We start from the raw sequence: 22,576 nt of genomic DNA, 5'->3' as shown, positions 1-22,576 counted from the left end.
TCAAAAGGTCACTGTTCTCTCCGACACTGTGTGGATATAATTTCCACGGTTTGCTCGTAGCAGGTGCCAAGTGCTCTGGAGATGCCGGGAGACGGTCTGGACAATTCAGCAGTCAGCAGTCACTTAAACGAGGAGTCCTAGACGCGTTTCGTAACATCCAGTTACTTCTTCCATAGGCGGCCTATTACGGACTGAATCTGTGGCATAATATATTGCCGGTCTGGACATTATTCTAATCAGCACACTTAATTTTACGAATGAGAATTATTAAATGATTATTGGTATGCAGTTGAGGGTGTTGTGACCACACCAGATCTTAATATTTTAGAAACAAATTATACATCGATGTTTTTACATGGTTATATGTTTTAATAAATATTTACAATTAAGAACGGTGTGGAACAATTAAAGTGTTTTGGGTTCGACCGCGTTTTGGCAAAACCTAACCGAATTTTTTTTGTCGGATTCGGGTGTGTTTTGGATTCGGGTGTTTTTTTCCAAAAAAACCTAAAAAACAGCTTAAATCATAGAATTTGGGGGTCATTTTGATCCCAAAGTATTATTAACCTCAAAAACCATCATTTCCACTCATTTTCAGTCTATTCTGAATACCTCACAATATTATTTTTAGTCCTAAAATTTGCACCGAGGTCGCTGGATGACTAAGCTAAGCGACCCTAGTGGCCGACACAAACACCTGGCCCATCTAGGAGTGGCACTGCAGTGTCACGCAGGATGTCCCTTCCAAAAATCCCTCCCCAAACAGCACATGACGCAAAGAAAAAAAGAGGCGCAATGAGGTAGCTGTGTGAGTAAGATAAGCGACCCTAGTGGCCGACACAAACACCGGGCCCATCTAGGAGTGGCACTGCAGTGTCACGCAGGATGTCCCTTCCAAAAAACCCTCCCCAAACAGCACATGACGCAAAGAAAAAAAGAGGCGCAATGAGGTAGCTGTGTGAGTAAGATAAGCGACCCTAGTGGCCGACACAAACACCGGGCCCATCTAGGAGTGGCACTGCAGTGTCACGCAGGATGTCCCTTCTAAAAAACCCTCCCCAAACAGCACATGACGCAAAGAAAAAAAGAGGCGCAATGAGGTAGCTGTGTGAGTAAGATAAGCGACCCTAGTGGCCGACACAAACACCGGGCCCATCTAGGAGTGGCACTGCAGTGTCACGCAGGATGTCCCTTCCAAAAAACCCTCCCCAAACAGCACATGACGCAAAGAAAAAAAGAGGCGCAATGAGGTAGCTGTGTGAGTAAGATAAGCGACCCTAGTGGCCGACACAAACACCGGACCCATCTAGGAGTGGCACTGCAGTGTCACGCAGGATGGCCCTTCCAAAAAACACTCCCCAAACAGCACATGACGCAAAGAAAAAAAGAGGCGCAATGAGGTAGCTGTGTGAGTAAGATAAGCGACCCTAGTGGCCGACACAAACACCGGGCCCATCTAGGAGTGGCACTGCAGTGTCACGCAGGATGGCCCTTCCAAAAAACACTCCCCAAACAGCACATGACGCAAAGAAAAATTAAAGAAAAACGAGGTGCAAGATGGAATTGTCCTTGGGCCCTCCCACCCACCCTTATGTTTTATAAACAGGACATGCACACTTTAACCAACCCATCATTTCAGTGACAGGGTCTGCCACACGACTGTGACTGATATGACGGGTTGGTTTGGACCCCCCCCAAAAAAGAAGCAATTAATCTCTCCTTGCACAAACTGGCTCTACAGAGGCAAGATGTCCACCTCATCATCATCCTCCGATATATCACCGTGTACATCCCCCTCCTCACAGATTATCAATTCGTCCCCACTGGAATCCACCATCTCAGCTCCCTGTGTACTTTGTGGAGGCAATTGCTGCTGGTCAATGTCTCCGCGGAGGAATTGATTATAATTCATTTTAATGAACATCATCTTCTCCACATTTTCTGGATGTAACCTCGTACGCCGATTGCTGACAAGGTGAGCGGCGGCACTAAACACTCTTTCGGAGTACACACTTGTGGGAGGGCAACTTAGGTAGAATAAAGCCAGTTTGTGCAAGGGCCTCCAAATTGCCTCTTTTTCCTGCCAGTATAAGTACGGACTGTGTGACGTGCCTACTTGGATGCGGTCACTCATATAATCCTCCACCATTCTTTCAATGTTGAGAGAATCATATGCAGTGACAGTAGACGACATGTCCGTAATCGTTGTCAGGTCCTTCAGTCCGGACCAGATGTCAGCATCAGCAGTCGCTCCAGGCTGCCCTGCATCACCGCCAGCGGGTGGGCTCGGAATTCTGAGCCTTTTCCTCGCACCCCCAGTTGCGGGAGAATGTGAAGGAGGAGATGTTGACAGGTCGCGTTCCGCTTGACTTGACAATTTTCTCACCAGCAGGTCTTTCAACCCCAGCAGACTTGTGTCTGCCGGAAAGAGAGATCCAAGGTAGGCTTTAAATCTAGGATCGAGCACGGTGGCCAAAATGTAGTGCTCTGATTTCAACAGATTGACCACCCGTGAATCCTTGTTAAGCGAATTAAGGGCTCCATCCACAAGTCCCACATGCCTAGCGGAATCGCTCCGTGTTAGCTCCTCCTTCAATGTCTCCAGCTTCTTCTGCAAAAGCCTGATGAGGGGAATGACCTGACTCAGGCTGGCAGTGTCTGAACTGACTTCACGTGTGGCAAGTTCAAAGGGCATCAGAACCTTGCACAACGTTGAAATCATTCTCCACTGCGCTTGAGACAGGTGCATTCCACCTCCTATATCGTGCTCAATTGTATAGGCTTGAATGGCCTTTTGCTGCTCCTCCAACCTCTGAAGCATATAGAGGGTTGAATTCCACCTCGTTACCACTTCTTGCTTCAGATGATGGCAGGGCAGGTTCAGTAGTTTTTGGTGGTGCTCCAGTCTTCTGTACGTGGTGCCTGTACGCCGAAAGTGTCCCGCAATTCTTCTGGCCACCGACAGCATCTCTTGCACGCCCCTGTCGTTTTTTAAAAAATTCTGCACCACCAAATTCAAGGTATGTGCAAAACATGGGACGTGCTGGAATTTGCCCATATTTAATGCACACACAATATTGCTGGCGTTGTCCGATGCCACAAATCCACAGGAGAGTCCAATTGGGGTAAGCCATTCCGCGATGATCTTCCTCAGTTGCCGTAAGAGGTTTTCAGCTGTGTGCGTATTCTGGAAACCGGTGATACAAAGCGTAGCCTGCCTAGGAAAGAGTTGGCGTTTGCGAGATGCTGCTACTGGTGCCGCCGCTGCTGTTCTTGCGGCGGGAGTCCATACATCTACCCAGTGGGCTGTCACAGTCATATAGTCCTGACCCTGCCCTGCTCCACTTGTCCACATGTCCGTGGTTAAGTGGACATTGGGTACAACTGCATTTTTTAGGACACTGGTGACTCTTTTTCTGAGGTCTGTGTACATTTTCGGTATCGCCTGCCTAGAGAAATGGAACCTAGATGGTATTTGGTACCGGGGACACAGTACCTCCAACAAGTCTCTAGTTGGCTCTGCAGTAATGATGGATACCGGAACCACGTTTCTCACCACCCAGGATGCCAAGGCCTCAGTTATCCGCTTTGCAGTAGGATGACTGCTGTGATATTTCATCTTCCTCGCAAAGGACTGTTGAACAGTCAATTGCTTACTGGAAGTAGTACAAGTGGGCTTACGACTTCCCCTCTGGGATGACCATCGACTCCCAGCAGCAACAACAGCAGCGCCAGCAGCAGTAGGCGTTACACGCAAGGATGCATCGGAGGAATCCCAGGCAGGAGAGGACTCGTCAGAATTGCCAGTGACATGGCCTGCAGGACTATTGGCATTCCTGGGGAAGGAGGAAATTGACACTGAGGGAGTTGGTGGGGTGGTTTGCGTGAGCTTGGTTACAAGAGGAAGGGATTTACTGGTCAGTGGACTGCTTCCGCTGTCGCCCAAAGTTTTTGAACTTGTCACTGACTTATTATGAATGCGCTGCAGGTGACGTATAAGGGAGGATGTTCCGAGGTGGTTAACGTCCTTACCCCTACTTATTACAGCTTGACAAAGGCAACACACGGCTTGACACCTGTTGTCCGCATTTCTGTTGAAATACTTCCACACCGAAGAGCTGATTTTTTTGGTATTTTCACCAGGCATGTCAGTGGCCATATTCCTCCCACGGACAACAGGTGTCTCCCCGGGTGCCTGACTTAAACAAACCACCTCACCATCAGAATCCTCCTGGTCAATTTCCTCCCCAGCGCCAGCAACACCCATATCCTCCTCATCCTGGTGTACTTCAACACTGACATCTTCAATCTGACTATCAGGAACTGGACTGCGGGTGCTCCTTCCAGCACTTGCAGGGGGCGTGCAAATGGTGGAAGGCGCATGCTCTTCACGTCCAGTGTTGGGAAGGTCAGGCATCGCAACCGACACAATTGGACTCTCCTTGTGGATTTGGGATTTCGAAGAACGCACAGTTCTTTGCGGTGCTTTTGCCAGCTTGTGTCTTTTCAGTTTTCTAGCGAGAGGCTGAGTGCTTCCATCCTCATGTGAAGCTGAACCACTAGCCATGAACATAGGCCAGGGCCTCAGCCGTTCCTTGCCACTCCGTGTGGTAAATGGCATATTGGCAAGTTTACGCTTCTCCTCCGACAATTTTATTTTAGGTTTTGGAGTCCTTTTTTTACTGATATTTGGTGTTTTGGATTTGACATGCTCTGTACTATGACATTGGGCATCGGCCTTGGCAGACGACGTTGCTGGCATTTCATCGTCTCGGCCATGACTAGTGGCAGCAGCTTCAGCACGAGGTGGAAGTGGATCTTGATCTTTCCCTAATTTTGGAACCTCAACATTTTTGTTCTCCATATTTTAATAGGCACAACCTAAAAGGCACCTCAGGTAAACAATGGAGATGGATGGATACTAGTATACAATTATGGATGGACTGCCGAGTGCCGACACAGAGGTAGCTACAGCCGTGAACTACCGTACTGTGTCTGCTGCTAATATAGACTGGTTGATAATGAGATGTAGTATGTATAAAGAAGAAAGAAAAAAAAAACCACGGGTAGGTGGTATACAATTATGGATGGACTGCCGAGTGCCGACACAGAGGTAGCTACAGCCGTGGACTACCGTACTGTACTGTGTCTGCTGCTAATATAGACTGGATGATAATGAGATGTAGTATGTATAAAGAAGAAAGAAAAAAAAAACCACGGGTAGGTGGTATACAATTATGGATGGACTGCCGAGTGCCGACACAGAGGTAGCTACAGCCGTGGACTACCGTACTGTACTGTGTCTGCTGCTAATATAGACTGGATGATAATGAGATGTAGTATGTATAAAGAAGAAAGAAAGAAAAAACCACGGGTAGGTGGTATACAATTATGGATGCACTGCCGAGTGCCGACACAGAGGTAGCTACAGCCGTGGACTACTGTACTGTACTGTGTCTGCTGCTAATATAGACTGGATGATAATGAGATGTAGTATGTATAAAGAAGAAAGAAAAAAAAAACCACGGGTAGGTGGTATACAATTATGGATGGACTGCCGAGTGCCGACACAGAGGTAGCTACAGCCGTGGACTACCGTACTGTGTCTGCTGCTAATATAGACTGGATGATAATGAGATGTAGTATGTAATTTATAAAGAAGAAAGAAAAAAAAACCACGGGTAGGTGGTATACAATTATGGATGGACTGCCGAGTGCCGACACAGAGGTAGCTACAGCCGTGGACTACCGTACTGTGTCTGCTGCTAATATAGACTGGATGATAATGAGATGTAGTATGTATAAAGAAGAAAGAAAAAAAAACCACGGGTAGGTGGTATACAATTATGGATGGACTGCCGAGTGCCGACACAGAGGTAGCTACAGCCGTGGACTACCGTACTGTGTCTGCTGCTAATATAGACTGGATGATAATGAGATGTAGTATGTATAAAGAAGAAAGAAAAAAAAACCACGGGTAGGTGGTATACAATTATGGATGGACTGCCGAGTGCCGACACAGAGGTAGCTACAGCCGTGGACTACCGTACTGTGTCTGCTGCTAATATAGACTGGATGATAATGAGATGTAGTATGTAATTTATAAAGAAGAAAGAAAAAAAAAACACGGGTAGGTGGTATACAATTATGGATGGACTGCCGAGTGCCGACACAGAGGTAGCTACAGCCGTGGACTACCGTACTGTGTCTGCTGCTAATATAGACTGGATGATAATGAGATGTAGTATGTATAAAGAAGAAAGAAAAAAAAACCACGGGTAGGTGGTATACAATTATGGATGGACTGCCGAGTGCCGACACAGAGGTAGCTACAGCCGTGGACTACCGTACTGTACTGTGTCTGCTGCTAATATAGACTGGATGATAATGAGATGTAGTATGTATAAAGAAGAAAGAAAAAAAAACCACGGGTAGGTGGTATACAATTATGGATGGACTGCCGAGTGCCGACACAGAGGTAGCTACAGCCGTGGACTACCGTACTGTGTCTGCTGCTAATATAGACTGGTTGATAATGAGATGTAGTATGTATAAAGAAGAACGAAAAAAAAACCACGGGTAGGTGGTATACAATTATGGATGGACTGCCGAGTGCCGACACAGAGGTAGCTACAGCCGTGGACTACCGTACTGTGTCTGCTGCTAATATAGACTGGATGATAATGAGATGTAGTATGTAATGTATAAAGAAGAAAGAAAAAAAAAACCACGGGTAGGTGGTATACAATTATGGATGGACTGCCGAGTGCCGACACAGAGGTAGCTACAGCCGTGGACTACCGTACTGTGTCTGCTGCTAATATAGACTGGATGATAATGAGATGTAGTATGTATAAAGAAGAAAGAAAAAAAAAACCACGGGTAGGTGGTATACAATTATGGATGGACTGCCGAGTGCCGACACAGAGGTAGCTACAGCCGTGGACTACCGTACTGTGTCTGCTGCTAATATAGACTGGATGATAATGAGATGTAGTATGTAATTTATAAAGAAGAAAGAAAAAAAAAACACGGGTAGGTGGTATACAATTATGGATGGACTGCCGAGTGCCGACACAGAGGTAGCTACAGCCGTGGACTACCGTACTGTGTCTGCTGCTAATATAGACTGGATGATAATGAGATGTAGTATGTATAAAGAAGAAAGAAAAAAAAACCACGGGTAGGTGGTATACAATTATGGATGGACTGCCGAGTGCCGACACAGAGGTAGCTACAGCCGTGGACTACCGTACTGTACTGTGTCTGCTGCTAATATAGACTGGATGATAATGAGATGTAGTATGTATAAAGAAGAAAGAAAAAAAAACCACGGGTAGGTGGTATACAATTATGGATGGACTGCCGAGTGCCGACACAGAGGTAGCTACAGCCGTGGACTACCGTACTGTGTCTGCTGCTAATATAGACTGGTTGATAATGAGATGTAGTATGTATAAAGAAGAACGAAAAAAAAACCACGGGTAGGTGGTATACAATTATGGATGGACTGCCGAGTGCCGACACAGAGGTAGCTACAGCCGTGGACTACCGTACTGTGTCTGCTGCTAATATAGACTGGATGATAATGAGATGTAGTATGTAATGTATAAAGAAGAAAGAAAAAAAAAACCACGGGTAGGTGGTATACAATTATGGATGGACTGCCGAGTGCCGACACAGAGGTAGCTACAGCCGTGGACTACCGTACTGTGTCTGCTGCTAATATAGACTGGATGATAATGAGATGTAGTATGTATAAAGAAGAAAGAAAAAAAAAACCACGGGTAGGTGGTATACAATTATGGATGGACTGCCGAGTGCCGACACAGAGGTAGCTACAGCCGTGGACTACCGTACTGTACTGTGTCTGCTGCTAATATAGACTGGATGATAATGAGATGTAGTATGTATAAAGAAGAAAGAAAAAAAAAACCACGGGTAGGTGGTATACAATTATGGATGGACTGCCGAGTGCCGACACAGAGGTAGCTACAGCCGTGGACTACCGTACTGTACTGTGTCTGCTGCTAATATAGACTGGATGATAATGAGATGTAGTATGTATAAAGAAGAAAGAAAAAAAAAACCACGGGTAGGTGGTATACAATTATGGATGGACTGCCGAGTGCCGACACAGAGGTAGCTACAGCCGTGGACTACCGTACTGTGTCTGCTGCTAATATAGACTGGATGATAATGAGATGTAGTATGTAATGTATAAAGAAGAAAGAAAAAAAAAACCACGGGTAGGTGGTATACAATTATGGATGGACTGCCGAGTGCCGACACAGAGGTAGCTACAGCCGTGGACTACCGTACTGTGTCTGCTGCTAATATAGACTGGATGATAATGAGATGTAGTATGTATAAAGAAGAAAGAAAAAAAAAACCACGGGTAGGTGGTATACAATTATGGATGGACTGCCGAGTGCCGACACAGAGGTAGCTACAGCCGTGGACTACCGTACTGTACTGTGTCTGCTGCTAATATAGACTGGATGATAATGAGATGTAGTATGTATAAAGAAGAAAGAAAAAAAAAACCACGGGTAGGTGGTATACAATTATGGATGGACTGCCGAGTGCCGACACAGAGGTAGCTACAGCCGTGAACTACCATACTGTGTCTGCTGCTAGTATAGACTGGATGATAAATAATGATATAAAAAATATATATATCACTACTGCAGCCGGACAGGTATATATTATATAATGACGGACCTGCTGGACACTGTCTGTCAGCAGAATGAGTTTTTTAATTTTTATAGAATAAAAAAACACCACACAAGTCACACGACGAGTGTACTTTTTCAGGCAGACAATCACAATATACTATACTGGTGGTCAGTGTGGTCAGGTCACTGGTCACAGTGGTCAGTGGTCAGTCACACTGGCAGTGGCACTCTGGCAGCAAAAGTGTGCACTGTTTAATATGTACTCCTGGCTCCTGCTATAACCTATAACTGCTCCCCAGTCTCCCCCACAATTAAGCTGTGTGAGCACAGTCAGATATTATACATAGATGATGCAGCACACTGGGCTGAGCACAGATATGGTATGTGAGTGTGACTGAGTCACTGTGTATCGTTTTTTTCAGGCAGAGAACAAGAACAGAACGGATTATTAAATAATAATAAATTATAAAACTGCACTGGTGGTCAGGTCACTGGTCATCAGTCACTAGTATAACTCCTCCTAAGCTCCAGTAAGTAAATGAAGTGTCTCACTCTCACTCTCCTATCTATTTTAATTTCTAAACGGAGAGGACGCCAACCACGTCCTCTCCCTATCAATCTCAATGCACGTGTGAAAATGGCCGCGACGCGCGGCTCCTTATATAGAATCCGAGTCTCGCGATAGAATCCGAGCCTCGCGAGAATCCGACAGCGTGATGATGACGTTCGGGCGCGCTCGGGTTAACCGAGCAAGGCGGGAAGATCCGAGTCGCTCGGACCCGTGTAAAAAAACATGAAGTTCGGGCGGGTTCGGATTCAGAGAAACCGAACCCGCTCATCTCTATATAATACATGAGTGTGACATACACAGGAGACAATATAGTACTAACAGCCCCACGTGTGTTGTTTACTGCTCAGAAATCCAGAGGGTATTGTCTCCTGCCGCAGGTGAAATGTAAATGACAAATGTGCGATTAGGTGTCTGCACCAGGTATACAGTATGAGCCGCAGCTACTGTATACATAATCAGCCAATCAGAAGCAGCTAGATGGCGTCACGTATAATTACGCCAGCCCCCAACACCATAAGAGGTGTATCTGTGGATGCGTGAACATCTACTGATGTCGCACTTATGAGAGGGCACTCTTACACTAGTACAGGGTAGGTTGGGAGGGCACTCTTGCTCTAGTACAGGGTAGGTTGGGAGGGTACTCTTGCACTAGTACAGGGTAGGTTGGGAGGGCACTCTTGCACTAGTACATGGTAGGGTGGGAGGGCACTCTTGCACTAGTACAGGGTAGGTTGGGAGGGCACTCTTGCTCTAGTACAGGGTAGGTTGGGAGGGTACTCTTGCACTAGTACAGGGTAGGTTGGGAGGGCACTCTTGCACTAGTACATGGTAGGGTGGGAGGACACTCTTGCACTAGTACAGGGTAGGTTGGGAGGGCACTCTTGCACTAGTACAGGGTAGGTTGGGAGGGCACTCTTGCACTAGTACATGGTAGGGTGGGAGGGCACTCTTGCACTAGTACAGGGTAGGTTGGGAGGGCACTCTTGCACTAGTACAGGGTAGGTTGGGAGGGCACTCTTGCACTAGTACAGGGTAGGTTGGGAGGGCACTCTTGCACTAGTACAGGGTACAGTGGGAGGGCACTCTTGCTCTAGTACAGGGTAGGTTGGGAGGGCACTCTTGCACTAGTATACATGGTACGGTGGGAGGACATTCTTGCACTAGTACAGGGTAGGGTGGGAAGGCGCTCTTGCACTAGTACAGGGTAGGGTGAGAGGGCGCTCTTGCTCTAGTACAGGGTAGAGTGGGTGGGCACTCTTCCACTAGTACAGGGTAGGGTGAGAGGGCACTCCTGCTCTAGTACAGGGTAGGGTGGGAGGACACTCTTGCTCTAGTACAGGGTAGGGCGGGAGGGCACTCTTGCTCTAGTACAGGGTAGGGTGGGAGGGCACTCTTCCTCTAGTACATGGTAGGGTGAGAGGGCACTCTTGCACTAGTACAGGGTAGGGCGGGAGGGCACTCTTGCTTTAGTACAGGGTAGGGCGGGAGGTCACTCTTGCTCTAGTACAGGGTAGGTTGGGAGGCCACTCTTGCTATAGTACAGGGTAGGTTGTGAGGGTATTCTTGCTCTAGTACAGAGTAGGGCGAAAGGGCGCTCTTGCAATTGTACAGGGTAGGTTGGGAGGGCGCTCTTGCACTAGTATATGGTAGGTTGGGAGGACACTCTTGCACTAGTACACAGTAAGTTTTAGAGGGTACTCTTGCACTAGAACAGGGTAGGTTGGGAGGGCACTCTTGCACTAGTATATGGTAGGTTGGGAGGACACTCTTGCACTAGTACAGGGTAGGTTGGGAGGGCACTCTTGCACTAGTATATGGTAGGTTGGGAGAACACTCTTGCACTAGTACAGGGTAGGTTGGGAGGGCACTCTTGCTCTAGTACAGGGTACAGTGGGAGGGCACTCTTGCGCTAGTACAGGGTACAGTGGGAGGGCACTCTTGCTCTAGTACAGGGTACAGTGGGAGGGCACTCTTGCACTAGTAAAGTGTAGGGTGGGAGGGCATTCTTGCACTAGTACAGGGTACGGTGGGAGGGCACTCTTGCACTAGTATACATGGTACGGTGGGAGGACATTCTTGCACTAGTACAGGGTAGGGTGGGAAGGCGCTCTTGCACTAGTACAGGGTAGGGTGAGAGGGCGCTCATACTCTAGTACAGGGTACGGTGGGAGGGCACTCTTGCACTAGTATACATGGTACGGTGGGAGGACATTCTTGCACTAGTACAGGGTAGGGTGAGAGGGCGCTCATGCTCTAGTACAGGGTAGAGTGGGTGGGCACTCTTGCACTAGTACAGGGTAGGGTGAGAGGGCACTCCTGCTCTAGTACGGGGGGGTGGGAGTGCACTCTTGCTCTAGTACAGGGTAGGGTGGGAAGGCGCTCTTGCACTAGTACAGGGTAGGGTGAGAGGGCACTCTTGCTCTAGTACAGGGTAGAGTGGGTGGGCACTCTTCCACTAGTACAGGGTAGGGTGAGAGGGCACTCCTGCTCTAGTACAGGGTAGGGTGGGAGGGCACTCTTGCTCTAGTACAGGGTAGGGTGGGAGGGCACTCTTCCACTAGTACAGGGTAGGGTGAGAGGGCACTCCTGCTCTAGTACAGGGTAGGGTGGGAGGGCACTCTTGCTCTAGTACAGGGTAGGTTGTGAGGGCATTCTTGCTCTAGTACAGAGTAGGGCGAAAGGGCGCTCTTGCAATTGTACAGGGTAGGTTGGGAGGGCGCTCTTGCACTAGAACAGGGTAGGTTAGGAGGGCACTCTTGCACTAGTATATGGTAGGTTGGGAGGACACTCTTGCGATAGTACAGGGTACAGTGGGAGGGCACTCTTGCTCTAGTACAGGGTACAGTGGGAGGGCACTCTTGCATTAGTAAAGTTTAGGGTGGGAGGGCACTCTTGCACTAGTATACATGGTACGGTGGGAGGACATTCTTGCACTAGTACAGGGTAGGGTGGGAAGGCGCTCTTGCACTAGTACAGGGTAGGGTGAGAGGGCGCTCATGCTCTAGTACAGGGTACGGTGGGAGGGCACTCTTGCACTAGTATACATGGTACGGTGGGAGGACATTCTTGCACTAGTACAGGGTAGGGTGAGAGGGCGCTCATGCTCTAGTACAGGGTAGAGTGGGTGGGCACTCTTGCACTAGTACAGGGTAGGGTGAGAGGGCACTCCTGCTCTAGTACAGGGGGGTGGGAGGGCACTCTTGCTCTAGTACAGGGTAGGTTGGGTGGGCACTCTTGCACTAGTACAGGGTAGGTTGTGAGGGCACTCTTGCACTAGTACACGGTAGGGTGGGAGGGCACTCTTGCTCTAGTACAGGGTAGGGCGGGAGGGCACTCTTGCTCTAGTACAGGGCAGGTTCTAGAGGACACTCATGCTCTAGTACAGGGTACGGTGAGCGGGCACTCTTGCACTAGTACAGGGTAGGGTGGGAGGGCACTCTTGCTCTAGTACAGGGTAGGGTGGGAGAGCACTCTTGCTCTAGTACAGGGTACGGTGGGAGGACACTCTTGCACTAGTACAGGGTAGGTTGGGAGGGTACTCTTGCACTAGTACAGGACTGGGGAAATGGGGAGAGAAAATCTCTTGCACTGTGTCATTGTATAAGTAATGGGACAAGGCCGGAATGAGAGGGGTTCCTCTATGACTATCAGATCGTGATGGTTATGGGGGCGTACTTAATCTCTGTACCTAATAACCATGGGGGTATACGTGGCAGAGACACACCCTGGGGGGATTCTCACCTGTTCCTGCAATTTCTCAAACATCAGAGGATGAAACTGTTTCAACATCTGCTCCCCAATTCGTGACTGACCCTCCACATTGACCGGAGAAGATGCTTTGCTGGAGAGGAACCTTGTGTAGATGTCTTTGGCCTTTTTCTTCATCTGAACAAGAGATAACCAGAAGCAAGTTACTAGTTACTGATATTTTTCTAAAATTTCTCCTAAGCAGCTGCGGGGACTGTGGTCCGGATAGCTGATACCATCGCTGTGTCCGATCTTACAGGCGAGGTGAGGTCCTCGGGGATGAGCAGAGACCCTGGCAGAATGTGCCATCAGCCATTTATATAGCATAAGCCCTGGAGACAAAGACGCTCTGTCAGGTGAAAATGCACCCAAAGAATAATAAGCACTAATGGTGGAATGTAATGGCGCCCGAGTTTGCCGGAGGTGCGGAATGCTGGCCGAACTCAGATGTCCACTTTTTAAAAAAAAGTCCCAGTTCAGCCGGCACCTCGCACCTCCTGCAAATTCAGACACCATTACATTCCATCGCAAATGTCTACTCTGCAAGTAACAATGAGGTTCTTAGTACGTTTGGCCAAAAATCTAGCCCACCTACCACATCAATGTGACCCTCATCAGGCGGGTCCCAAACATCCTAATACAAAGTTGTATAAACATAAATGGCAAGGTAGGTTTCAGGAAACTAAAGAAGATATAAAACACAAGACAATGCTTCTGAACCAATGAAATATTTAGCAACATCTGATAAAACAAATGTAAACGGCATAAACTAAAACAATACAAAATAAAAATAATAAAGTCTAAAGGAATTTCTCACTTTGCGGCTATTGGCCCTCATTCCGAGTTGTTCGCTCGCTAGCTGCTTTTAGCAGCATTGCACACGCTAGGCCGCCGCCCTCTGGGAGTGTATCTTAGCTTAGCAGAAGTGCGAACGAAAGATTAGCAGAACTGCTACTAAATAATTCTTTGCAGTTTCCGAGTAGCTCCAGACCTACTCACAGATTGCGATCAGCTCAGTCCGTTTAGTTCCTGGTTTGACGTTACAAACACGCCCCCGTTTCTCCAGACACTCCCGCATTTTTCCCTGACACGCCTGCGTTTTTTAGCACACTCCCGGAAAACGCTCAGTTACCACCCAGAAACGCCCCTTTTCTGTCAATCATTCACCGATCAGCAGAGCGACTGAAAAGCGCAGCAGGATCCACAGCAAATCTGCTAAGTTTTTAGTTAAATAACTAAGCACATGCGCCCTGCGTGCCTTGCGCATGCGCAATTAGCAACAAATCGCAGCATAGCAAAAATCGACAACGAGCGAACAACTCGGAATGACCCCCACACTGTGAATGATATCCGGCTTTCCCTTCCTTCAGATACAATCTAGGAAAGATGGACCATCTTAGTGTCTATTTTTAAAATTCCACTTGCTCTGTACATAACAGCTAGAGACAATCTGAGGACCTTGTACCCCAAACTGTGTGGAGCCCTAGGCAAGATACTGGTTTGGGCCCCTCACCACATAAAAAAGGTCAGGGTAACCCTGGCCCTCGACCACCTAATAAGTGTCTATACCTTTTCCAGGTCTTCTGTCTTCTTGAAGTCCTCACAGGCCAGCCAGAAGAGCAGGTTCTCCTCACTGAACTCTCTCTTCAGGAAGTCCTACACGGAGAGATGACATCATATAACGCTGTGCGAGAACACGCGTCCTTCCCTGTACTCATGGGAACACCTCATTAATACCTCACACACTACAGCCAGAGCGCATTATATAAAAGTCAGAAGTTACAAGTTTTCCAACGTACCAAAATTCCACCCATACACACAGAACAACGCAACCTACTGGCCGACCTGGAACGTGGCCCAGAACCGGACAAACGCTACTTTGCCAAGACTCATTTTCGACAAAATACTTATTTAAGAAACTTGTGGCTGCTAGGAAAAGCCAGATGTGTAAGACGTAGTTCCAGGTCACTCGTGTTGTGTCTGCGAGTGTTTTATAGCAGTTTGGTAATGTTTCTGCCTGAATGTGGGTAATTTACACGGTGGAGTCACAGTATTATGACCACCAGCTAATAGTAACCGCCGTGTGCAGCACGGACAACAGCTAGACGGGCTGTCATTCTAGGCACACGTCTGGTAGCCCCAGCTGCTCCTCTGTAGCGTGTCGGTCGCACGCACCTTCGTAGCCGACGTTCCCTTCTCACATCAAAGGCACATGGTGCTCGCAGTTTCCACGACGGTTATTCACAATGGCACCATTTGTCCAGTCACGATACACCTTTACCGCAGCAGCACGTGGACAATTCACACACTGCGCTGTGTCAGAGATACCGTCGCCCTTGGCCGAACAGCCGATAATCACCCCTTCTTGCAACTCTGATAAATCGCCCCTTCTACCCATGACAGCAACGAGTGATATGTGTGGAGACGGCCTATCGCCCACCTTATATACCCACCAAGCCAGCGCACGGCACGTGACGTACTTAATGGGCTACGCGCTGCCGACGTCACATGTAGGAGGTGGTCATAATAATGCGACTTATCCGTGTATATCCCAGGTATCAGGGAAATCGTCAGAACAGACGCCAGACTCCACCCCACCACCCCACCCGTATGGAGCATTAATATTAATGACTGAGGGGGAGATCTATCACACCCAGTAGAGAGAGAAGAAGCAGAAGCGGATTGGCTGGTACTTTGGGGGTTATTCAGATGTGGAAGCAAACCAGAGAAGCAAGCAACTGGGCAATACCATGCTGCACTGCAGGGGGGGGCAGATGTAACATGTGCAGAGAGAGTTAGATTTGGGTGGGGTGTGTTCAAACTGAAATCTAAATTGCAGTGTAAATATAAAGCTGTCTGACATGTGTGGGCTACATGCAGATGCAGCCAGTATTTCCCCTGCACAGAAACAATATAAATGTTTTTCCTCCCCTTGCATGGCGACATGGTTTGTTCCAGATACAAAGTTACTGCTTTTTCTGCCTTGCTTCCAAATCTGAATCAGACCCCTTACCTTTCTCCAAGCCTCGTTACATATCCCCCTGAGGCAGAAGTCAGTTGTCGCTCAGCATTGCTGGGAGCTGCCATATTGCTATACCCGTGGACACGGATCCTGCATTGTCTAATACACCGTTATAGTTCTCTTCCACTGTATAATACTGACTCATTCTCACATACAGGAGCGGCAACATACAATCTGCATTATACAGTCACCGGTCCAGGAGACCCCTGAATTGGGGTGGCCCCCCAGACAGAGCTTGCCAGCTGCAAGGTGAGTCAGCACCTGACATGAATAGTCAACAAGCCACGCCCACCAAGTGACGCAAATTGCGTCGTTGCGCCCCTGACACAGAAAGTTTACAGCGGTGGGTGGCGCATGAAAGTGCACCTATACCGTCCACCTGATGGCGAAAGTCATCACCAAGCTCCGCCCACCGCACCTCTTCACCTCCTGCACAAGTTGGGGAAAGGAGAATAGTGAGAAGTTGCTGAGCTGTAAAACTAACCCTCAGAATAATGTGGCCTCCGCCGCAGAAAGGGAAAATTGGAAATAATCTCTGATGAAAGGACGGGAATGTCTGAAGATAAATATTTTCACACTCTGCTCTTTGGCAGCGGCGACCATCGCATTGGAAATCCTAACGCTTCATAATATTTACACAACAACTAAAGTGATGAATTCTGTGTCAGTGAATCCTCCATGTCTGTCTGTGAGGATCTTCATCACTGCGACAGGCGACGGTACAGCGCACGTCGGATATATGGGCACGGCGGAGAGGAAAGTCTTGCAGCGGCTGGAAACATAATAGGCGTTTATGTAGCATGCAGAGGCGCAGCACACTGGGGGTCATTCAGACCTCGCCGCTAATACGGCCCGCAGCGCAGTTTGCCGATGGAGGTAAATTGTGCATGCGCAGCGGAGGCATCGCGGTTGTGCGGCCACACACATTGTGAATGTGATTGACAGCGACGGGCACACATGCTGGGCGGCCTTGTCCTGTGCGATGCAGCGATGAACGTCCGTCTCTGAATAAGGCGTACAATGCGTAATCTGCGTATGGTATGGAGTAAGGTATACACGTGCAGCGCCTACTGCAGGAGAGAGACCATGACTGTGGTCCTGTGGATGGAATAAGGGCAGTCATTAAAATGTTATTAAAAAAATAATAATTGAAAAGCAAAGGATCACAGAGGGGTCCTCTACCTACTAGGCAATCCGTAGGTAAGAAATAACACTCCCTCGTAGAGGTGGCAGATGTTCCTGGACAGCCCAGGTGAAGAGAGTCAGCGAGAGACAAGATGCAGCAGAAACGTAGACGTCTGCTCAATGTCAGTGGTGGAACTTGTGGCTGGTGGCCCTCTGCCCCATTCCAAGTTCCTAATGTGCCTCACATCAGTGGATGCCAGGGAAAGGCAGAGGGTGAGGCGACAGAGAGAGGCAGAAAGTGAGGTGACGGAGAGGTAGTGGGTGATAGGGAGAGGCAGAAGATGACAGAGAGGGGTAGAGGGTGACATATAGAGGCAGTGCCTGGCAGAGAGGGGTAGAGGGTGACATATATAGGCAGTGCCTGGCAGAGAGGGGTAGAGGGTGGCATATAGAGGCAGTGCCTGGCAGAGAGGGGTAGAGGGTGACATATAGAGGCAGTGCCTGGCAGAGAGGGGTAGAGGGTGACATATAGAGGCAGTCGCTGGCAAGGAGGAGTAGAGGTGACAGGGAGAGGGAGAGGATGACAGGGAGAGGAAGTGAGTGACAGGGAGCGGTAGTGGGTGGTGGAGAGGCAGTGGGTGACGCAGAGAGGCAGTGGGTGACAGAGAGAGATAGTGGGTGACAGAGAAAGGTAGCAGGGACAGTAAGGGGTAGTGGGTGATGGAGAGTATGACAGGGCGAGGCAGTGCGTGATGGAAAGGGAGAGGGTGACAGGGAGAGGCAACGGTGATGGGGAAAGATAGTATATGACAGGGAGAGGGTAAAAGGGAGAGGCAGTGTGGTGACATATAGAGGCAGTGGGTGATGGAGAGGTAGTGGGTGACCGGAAGAGGCACAGGGTGACATGGAGAGGTAGTGGGTGATGGAGAGGGTGACAGAGAGAGGCAGAAAGTGAGGTGACGGAGAGGTAGTAGGTGATAGGGAGAGGCAGAAGATGACAGAGAGGGGTAGAGGGTGACATATAGAAGCAGTGCCTGGCAGAGAGGGGTAGAGGGTGACATATAGAGGCAGTCGCTGGCAAGGAGGAGTAGAGGTGACAGGGAGAGGGAGAGGATGACAGAGAGAGGCAGTGAGTGAGAGGGAGCGGTAGTGGGTGGTGGCGAGGCAGTGGGTGACGCAGAGAGGCAGTGGGTGACAGAGAGAGATAGTGGGTGACAGAGAAAGGCAGCAGGGACAGTAAGGGGTAGTGGGTGATGGAGAGTATAACAGGGCGAGACAGTGCGTGATGGAAAGGGAGAGGGTGACAGGGAGAGGCAAATGGTGATGGGGAAAGATAGTATATGACAGGGAGAGGCAGTGGGTGATGAGGAGAGGTAGTGGGAGAGGGAGTGGGTGAAAGGGACAGGCAGTGGGTGACATATAGAGGCAGTGGGTGATGGAGAGGTAGTGGGTGACCGGAAGAGGCACAGGGTGACATGGAGAGGTAGTGGGTGACTGGAAGAGGCACAGGGTGACATGGAGAGGTAGTGGGTGATGGAGAGGGTGACAGGGAAAGGCAGTAGGTGATGGGGAGAGGCAGTGGGTGACTGGGAAAGGCAGTGGGTGACAGAGGCAGTGGGTGATGGAGAGGAAGGGTGCGACAGGGAGAGGCTGTGGGTGATGGAGAGGGAACGGGAGAAAGGGAGAGGCTGTGGGTGACAGGGATAGGCAATAGGTGACAGAAAGAGGCATAGGGTGACAGAGAGGTAGTGGGTGCTGGAGAGGATGACAGAGAGAGGCAGCAGAGTACAGGGAAAGGCAGTAGGTAATAGAGAGGGTGACAGGGAGAGGCAGTGGGTGACAGGATTGTCAGCGTATGACAGGAAGAGGCACTGGGTGACATGGAGATATAGTGGGTGATGTAGAGTGTGACAAAGAGGCAGCGTGTTACAGGGAGAGGTAGTGGGTGAGGGAGAGGCAGTGGGCGACAGGGAGAGGCTGTGGGTGATGGAGAGGGAACGGGAGAAAGGGAGAGGCAGTGGCTGACAGGGAGAGGCAGTGGGCGACGCGGAGAGGCAGTGGGCGACGCGGAGAGGCAGTGGGTGATAGAGAGAGGCAGCATGGACAGTAAAAGGTAGTGGGTGATGGAGAGTATGACAGGGAGAGGCAGTGCGTGATGGAAAGGGAGGGGGTGAAAGGGAGGGGGTGACAGGGAGAGGCAAACGGTGATTGGGAAAGATAGTATGTGACAGGGAGAGGCAGTGGGTGATGAGTAGATGTAGTGGATAAGGGAGAGGGTGAAAGGGAGAGCCAGTGGGTGATGGAGAGGGTGTCAGGGAGAGGCAGTGGGTGACATATAGAGGCAGTGGGTGATGGAGATGGAGGTGACAGGGAGAGGCTGTGGGTGACATACTGTATAGAGGCAGTGGGTGATGGAGAGGCAATGGGTGACCGGAAGAAGCACAGGGTGAAATGGAGAGGTAGTGGGTGATGGAGAGGGTGACAGGGAGAGGCAGTCGGTGATGGAGAGAGGCAGTGGGTTATTGGGAAAGGCAGTGGGTGATGGATAGGGAGTGTGCGACGGAGAGGCTGTGGGTGATGGAGAGGGAACGGGAGAAAGGGAGAGGCAGTGGGTGATGGAGAGGTAGTGGGCGACGCAGAGAGGCAGTGGATGACAGAGAGATGCAGCAGGGACAGTAAGAGGTAGTGGGCGATGGACAGTATGACAGGGAGAGGCAGTGCGTGATGGAAAGGGAGGGGGTGACAGGGAGAGGCAAACAGTGATGGGGAAAGATAGTATGTGACTGTCAGCATTTGGGGTCTTACCTGGATGGCGGGGCCACGGGGTCTGCCATGCGGGCGGCTGGTGGGCAGCGGCGGTGGAGGGCTGCTGCGGCGGGTCCACTTGCGGCGGGTAAGCGGCTGTGGTGGGTCTGCTCGCGGTGGCGGGATGCTGGTGCAGCGGATCTCACTGAATGCAGTTGCCGGGAAGGCCAGGGACAAGGGAGTGTCTAAGCACCAGCAAGAATGTCTGCCTTACAGGGAGCCGCCACGTTGGACACAAATTCTGAGCAATGGTGCAGGCTTCTTGGTGTATCCAGCCAATCCAGGGAGATCTCTTCTTATAAAAAGGGGCTGGTTTATGACAGAGGCGCCAGTGCTTCAAGTTACTACCAAGGTGTAGGTGCTATAGCTCTGTGCTCCCAGGATTCCTTCCGTGTCCTGGTTACTCCCTGGCTCTGCTCTGCCGTTACTTATTTGTTGCCGCAGCCCTGCCGTTTCTAACCTACTGCTGCTCGTGAGAGCGCTCCTGGGAACCCCGACCCTGTAAGGGTCTCAGGTCACGGACAGTCCATGTGCTCTTCAGCCTTATCTCTCTAACCACATTCCACAAGTCCGCAGTTCAGCCTCGTCTTTCAAACCACAGTCCACAAGTCCGCAGTTCAGCCTCGTCTTTCAAACCACAGTCCACAAGACCGCAGTTCAACCTCATCTTTCAAGCCACAACCTACTAGTCCGCAGTTCTTTGTCTTCAGTCTCGTTTTCTGTTAAACCACTACTACCCGTCTCCTAGTCCTGCCTACGTTCTCCATTGGTCTCGTGTCTCATGAGAAGGAACAATATCCAGCCCCCACGTCTTCTTCATCCGCAGGCAATCACTTCCTTGGGCAAATCTCAGTTGCCAGATCCTCAAACTCAGCCAAGCATGACAGTGACAGGGAGAGGTAGTGGGTGAGGGAGAGGGTGACAGGGAGAGGCAGTGGGTGACATATAGAGCAGTGGGTGAAGAGAGGGAGGTGACCGGGATAGACTGTGGCAATGGGTGACCGGAAGAGGCTCAGGGTGACATGGAGAGGTAGTGGGTGATGGAGAGGGTGACAGGGAGAAGCAGTGGGTGATGGGGAGAGGCAGTGGGTTACTGGGAAAGGCAGTGGGTGACATAGAGGCAGTGGGTGATGGAGAGGGAGTGTGAAACAGGGAGAGGCTGTGGGTGATGGAGAGGGAACGGGAGAAAGGGAGTGGCAGTGGGTGACAGAAAGAGGCATATGGTGACATAGAGAGGTAGTGGGTGCTGGAGAGGATGACAGAGAGAGGCAGCAGGGTACAGTGACAGACAGTAGGTGATAGAGAGGGTGACAGGGAGAGGCAGTTGGTGACAGGGTTGGCAGCATATGACAGGAAGAGGCACTGGGTGACATGGAGATATAGTGGGTGATGTAGAGTGTGACAAAGAGAGGCAGTGGGTTACAGGGAGAGGCAGTGGGTGATAGAGAGAGAACAGGAGAAAGGAAGAGGCAGTGAGTTAGGGAGAGGCAGTGGGTGACAGGGAAAGACAGTGGGTGATAGAGAGCGTCACAGGGAGAGGCTGTGGGTGACAGGGTTGGCAGGGTATGACAAGAAGAGGCACTGGGTGACATGGAGATATAGTGGGTGATATAGAGTGTGACAAAGAGAGGCAGCGGCTTATAGGGACAGGTAGTGGATGACAGGGAAAAGTAGTAGGTGACAGGGAGATGCACAGGGTGACAAGCAATACGTTCAGCAGATAACAGGGTGCTGTACCTGGTGGGGGCACACAGCGGCCTTTGCTCTGTCTGTTAGAAGGTGCCCTGCCTCTAATTCACAGAAAGCTGAGAATCAGAAAGTGTTCACAATTAGTGGCAGTGACCATCAGCGCTGATAGGTGGCAGGACTCCCATATCTGTCCGTTCCGATGGCATACTGATACGGCTGCACGCACAAGAGGTCAGCCCCACCTCCCAAAAATAAGGGTCAGGTCCCTCAGGCAGCGAGGCCCATCCTGCTCCCGTTACTGTGCTAGGTGGGCTAGGGGAAAACTCATTGCTGAACTGTGTCTCCTTACTCCCATCCCAATCCATTGTATGGAGAGGAGGTACACTACCCACACAGGTGCCTCACGCCATAACCACAGTGACAGGGAGGAGGTGCACTACCCACAGAGGTGCCTCACCCCATACCTGCAGTGACAGGGAGGAGGTGCACTACCCACACAGGTACCTCACACCACGTGCACAGTGACAGAGAGGAGGTGCACTACCCACACATGCGCCTCACACCCTGTGCACTGTGACGGAGAGGAGGTACACTACCCACACAGGCGCCTCACACCCTGTGCACAGTGACAGAGAGGAGGTGCACTACCCACACATGCGCCTCACACCCTGTGCACTGTGACGGAGAGGAGGTACACTACCCACACAGGCGCCTCACACCCTGTGCACAGTGACAGAGAGGAGGTGCACTACCCACACAGGTGCCTCACACCCTGTGCACAGTGACGGAGAGGAGGTGCACTACCCACACATGCGCCTCACACCCTGTGCACTGTGACGGAGAGGAGGTACACTACCCACACAGGTGCCTCACACCCTGTGCACAGTGACAGAGAGGAGGTGCACTACCCACACAGGTGCCTCACACCCTGTGCACAGT

General features: G+C 50.1%; 1 protein-coding gene across 1 annotated transcript in view; it reads right to left on the bottom strand.

Moving 5' to 3' along the window:
• Nucleotides 1-22,576, bottom strand: part of RGS10 (regulator of G protein signaling 10) — a 49,182-nt gene that overhangs the window by 2,158 nt on the left and 24,448 nt on the right. The window contains exons 3-4 of the mRNA XM_063962702.1: nt 14,566-14,652; nt 12,991-13,134 (exon numbers count right to left, since the gene is read on the bottom strand). Of these exons, the coding sequence (XP_063818772.1) occupies nt 12,991-13,134; nt 14,566-14,652 (231 nt within the window). The remainder of the gene's footprint in view (nt 1-12,990; nt 13,135-14,565; nt 14,653-22,576) is intronic.

This window comes from Pseudophryne corroboree, chromosome 3 (genome assembly GCF_028390025.1).
Source record: "Pseudophryne corroboree isolate aPseCor3 chromosome 3, aPseCor3.hap2, whole genome shotgun sequence".
NCBI lineage: Eukaryota > Metazoa > Chordata > Amphibia > Anura > Myobatrachidae > Pseudophryne > Pseudophryne corroboree.
Note: the sequence above shows the minus strand (reverse complement) of the source record. Positions and strands in the feature narration are given on the sequence as shown.